Below are 3806 nucleotides of genomic sequence, written 5' to 3' on the forward strand. Positions count from 1 at the left end.
AATAAGATATGTCCATTTCCAGTGACCAAATTTATCTCCAGTGAAGTTGCAAGATCCAGTAACGTGAGTTGTATTTAAGGTATAAATGGTTGTGGTTATCTCCCTTAGCTGTGACCAGAGAAGTGTTGTGGAATGAGTATTGCATGTATTTGCAGGCGCTGATGAAAGAAACGAGACTCGATCCTGCCAAGCACCAAAGGGCAACCATAGACTGCCGAGACAACTCTTTACTCCGACTTCACAGTGTACTTGGTAAGTGTATACACAATTGTGCAAGATTGTTTGAGATCGTGTGACGATCAGATAGTTCTTGTTGTGTTGTAATAGGAGTGTGCTATCAAGATCCGTTGTTCTAGTCATTTTCTGTTTGCAAGGCGTAATATACAGTACCTGCACAGTTTCATGAATTGTATTACATGTGGTAAACACAGTTTATCATGATTTACATATATTTTAAGTATTCTGTTTTCTTTTTTCACTATTACTTACATTATAACAATTGAATTTATATATTTCAATTATTCAATATGAAGATTCAATTTGCTAAAGTGAAATTTCCTATCATTTGTAGCTTACAAGCCAGAAGATGAAAAAAAGCTGTTCCAAAAGCTCTCTAACCTTGTAGATGGGGCGAACAAATTGTATTTGAAGTTAAGTTCATCACAGTCTGCTTCAAAGAATCTCTACAGTCGTCATGAACAGATCCGCAGGCTGTAAGTACTTGGGTGCATGACCCTAATTCCTCCACCTTTTCGCATATGAAAGAGCAACTTGCAGTGCAATTCATACAATTTTTTTAATTTCATTTTGGAGACAAAACTACATTGGTTGGACTGGCAAATTTCAGAGCTTCACAAAAAGTATAGTTTTATGAGTCAGCACAGAACAATGCCTTCAGAATATGCTTGAATAAACACCTTGCAAAGATGTGACAAGGCTGAAGAGTTACAGTAGCACAGCTTTTATAGTCAAATCATGTGATCCTCAGGAATCTGTCTTAAAGACTAGCAGGTGTCATATGAAACTGCACATCATATTTTAAAGTGCTGTTGACATGGAATGAGAATTTGTTTGATGAAAATTTAAAACTGGTAGAATGCAGATGTGTTCTTTTTTTTCCTGTAGTTATCTATTTTGTTCGACTTTCGCCACTCCTTGAACGAAGGTGTTAAGTCTAGACCTATACGACTTGTAACACCATGAGATGTATTGTGAAAGCAAAATGTGAATAGTTTCACATTTATGGACTTAGACTTGACTATGAATGGAACAGTTGATTGCTATTTCTCAATACGCATTTTAGGATGTGTTCTAACAAGTCTTTTAGAGACTCTTGGTGCATCCCTAATAAAAGCAATACATGTACGGTGTATTAACTGTTTAGCAAGTTAGCCTTGAGTGTGTATCATCTCAAATGCCATTTCATGCAGATTACAAATATGATCTTCATGAATTTTGTGTGGTGAATAAAATGCAGAATACTTTGGGGTTCTATGGTGCACTTTTTTTAACCATTGAATCACCGAACAGGCTGAAGCACAGTGATGTCAGATTTTTTTTTGCTACTAAACAAACTCTTATATTTCCACTGTGAATACAGATACTGATGTAGTAGGTATATATTCATGTTGAACAAAGAAATATAGCAATCAAAGAATGCTTAGCAGCTAAGAAAAAATAGATGACGCTGCAGATGGTCGCAGGTTTTACCGATGCCCTGCCCGGTTTCCTCCCACCATAATCCTGGGAGCTGTCGTATCAGTAAAATATTCTTGAGTACGGCATAAAACACCAATCAAGTAAAAAATATGGAATCAGTGGTATGGCCCAAGCAGTCCAGCATAGAACCCCAGTTTGTATTTGCATATGATTCACTGAAACAAATAATAAAGAAATCAAGAAGACCATATTTATCATCTGCACAAAATGGCCTTTTAGACGGTGTTTACTTTATTTAAGTGCGATTTGTTGTTTTAAGTGAAAAATTAAAGTATATGGCCTGATATTACAGAAAGTTGCTTTTGAACAAGTGTGATGGGGCGATGTACTGGCAGTCAACCAGAACCACGGCCCACCCTCAGCTTACACCCTACCCGATAAAGAAGGCACACAGGAAACTGGGCAACCTGTTAGATCAGCTGGGGATAATACTTAAAGATATCATCGGTGGAGCGGACCAAAAGAAACAGGTAACATTGGTCGATTGATGAGCGATTTTCAAAATACATGTGCGACAGAGGACAACTTGTCCCTGTTTAGTGTGTCGGGCAAGGCACTATGGCTTAGGTGACTTTATATTTGTCATGTAACATAGCAGTTGAACAGTTTGTTGGGGAAAAAAAAATTGCTACCAGAATTTTTTTATTTTTGCACTTCATAACATCCAGCACGACTAGAGAACATAATGCAGAGGATCTATGTGATTGTTCATTAAATAGATTTACCCTAGGTCCATGATTTAAATCACTGACATGATACCCCAAAGGGAGGGCACTTAGCAGCCACTATATTATCTATATGTATATATATATATATTTGGCAAAATTTATTTATTTCATTGGTGTCATGCACTGTACTCAAGAATATTTCACTTATACGACGACAGCCAGCATTATGGTGGGAGGAAACCGGTTACACGCTGGGGGAAACCCACGACCATCCGCATGGAGCTGGCTGACCTACAAAAGGAGTGTATATGGCAAAAGACAGAGAGAATAAATGTAAACTGCTTATGTACATGTATACAGGTACCTTGATTTCTTGACCTTGGAAATATTATCATGATGAGTGATTTGACATGTTTCAAGGAAGTTGTGAACATACATTGGTAGATATTACATATGGTAAATATTACATATCCCTGTAGCACTAAAAGTTCTACAGAAGTTAGTGGGCAAGTTAGGTCATCATTTTGTTAATAATTAGTGTTAGTAGAAATATTAAGGGCATGTTGGTTGAAAGCTGAGAGGGTTTCGATTGGGTTTGTCTGAAAGGAACCATTGTCCAAACAAAGAAACATGTTGTGAAAATAACATGTATAATACACTGTACAGTTACCAAAACCAGACATGGCATTGATAATTACAATCTGTTTGTTTCTTATATTGTAGATTCTGAAATGTTGTCCTGACAAGAGGGCTGAGAGGGGGCTTTATGAGTTTTTCCTTCTTTCACCTGACAGACTGCATATTTTATTTGACAAACTGGGTGAACGGTTGCAAGCTAAGAGGACGAGATGAAGCATCCTAAAGATGGAATCAGAATAAACAAGAGATTGTACTGCATGAATTAGAATCTCTATTTCCTGGAAATAATTTACCAGATTTTATTGTTTTAACTATGGGATAAGTTTGATTTTTTATGAAACATGAGCCTCATAATGTTGATGTAGAAAAAGTAGATGTCAGTACTTGTGCATTTATATTGAAAATCTTATAGGACCTTGTGCTTATAATCGAATATTTGTATATACTTGGCACTTTACTAATGAACTATAAATAAATTTTAATGAACGGAAAAGATGGGATTTGTTCATTCAGTGAATCACTTATACTCACCGTTCAAAGGAGTGTCTTTTTTTTTCTCGAACTTAGATGTCAGAGGTCAATCTGAATCTGGGGATTCATTTGGGGAAAGCTATGGGTTTATTATGTCTCTAATTGGTCTCCTCCAACTGAAAACTAGGCCTCTGTTAAAGCGAAAGTGAAAACAGTGTTGAGCGTAAAATCTCAATCAAGAGAAGGTTGTCTTCTACTTCAGTTCACTGAGTCATTGTCCTGACTATATATTCTATTGCACACGAAGGG

At 36.7% G+C, this 3806-nt stretch overlaps 1 protein-coding gene across 1 annotated transcript in view; it reads left to right on the forward strand.

Moving 5' to 3' along the window:
• LOC135471540 (HAUS augmin-like complex subunit 3) overlaps window positions 1-3510 on the forward strand; it is an 18836-nt gene extending 15326 nt beyond the window's left edge. Inside the window, exons 5-8 of the mRNA XM_064750809.1 lie at window positions 156-252; window positions 572-713; window positions 2012-2189; window positions 3111-3510. Coding sequence (XP_064606879.1) covers window positions 156-252; window positions 572-713; window positions 2012-2189; window positions 3111-3239 — 546 coding nt within the window. The 3' untranslated portion in view covers window positions 3240-3510. The remainder of the gene's footprint in view (window positions 1-155; window positions 253-571; window positions 714-2011; window positions 2190-3110) is intronic.
• Window positions 3511-3806: the final 296 nt, after the last annotated feature.

Source organism: Liolophura sinensis, chromosome 7, assembly GCF_032854445.1.
Source record: "Liolophura sinensis isolate JHLJ2023 chromosome 7, CUHK_Ljap_v2, whole genome shotgun sequence".
NCBI lineage: Eukaryota > Metazoa > Mollusca > Polyplacophora > Chitonida > Chitonidae > Liolophura > Liolophura sinensis.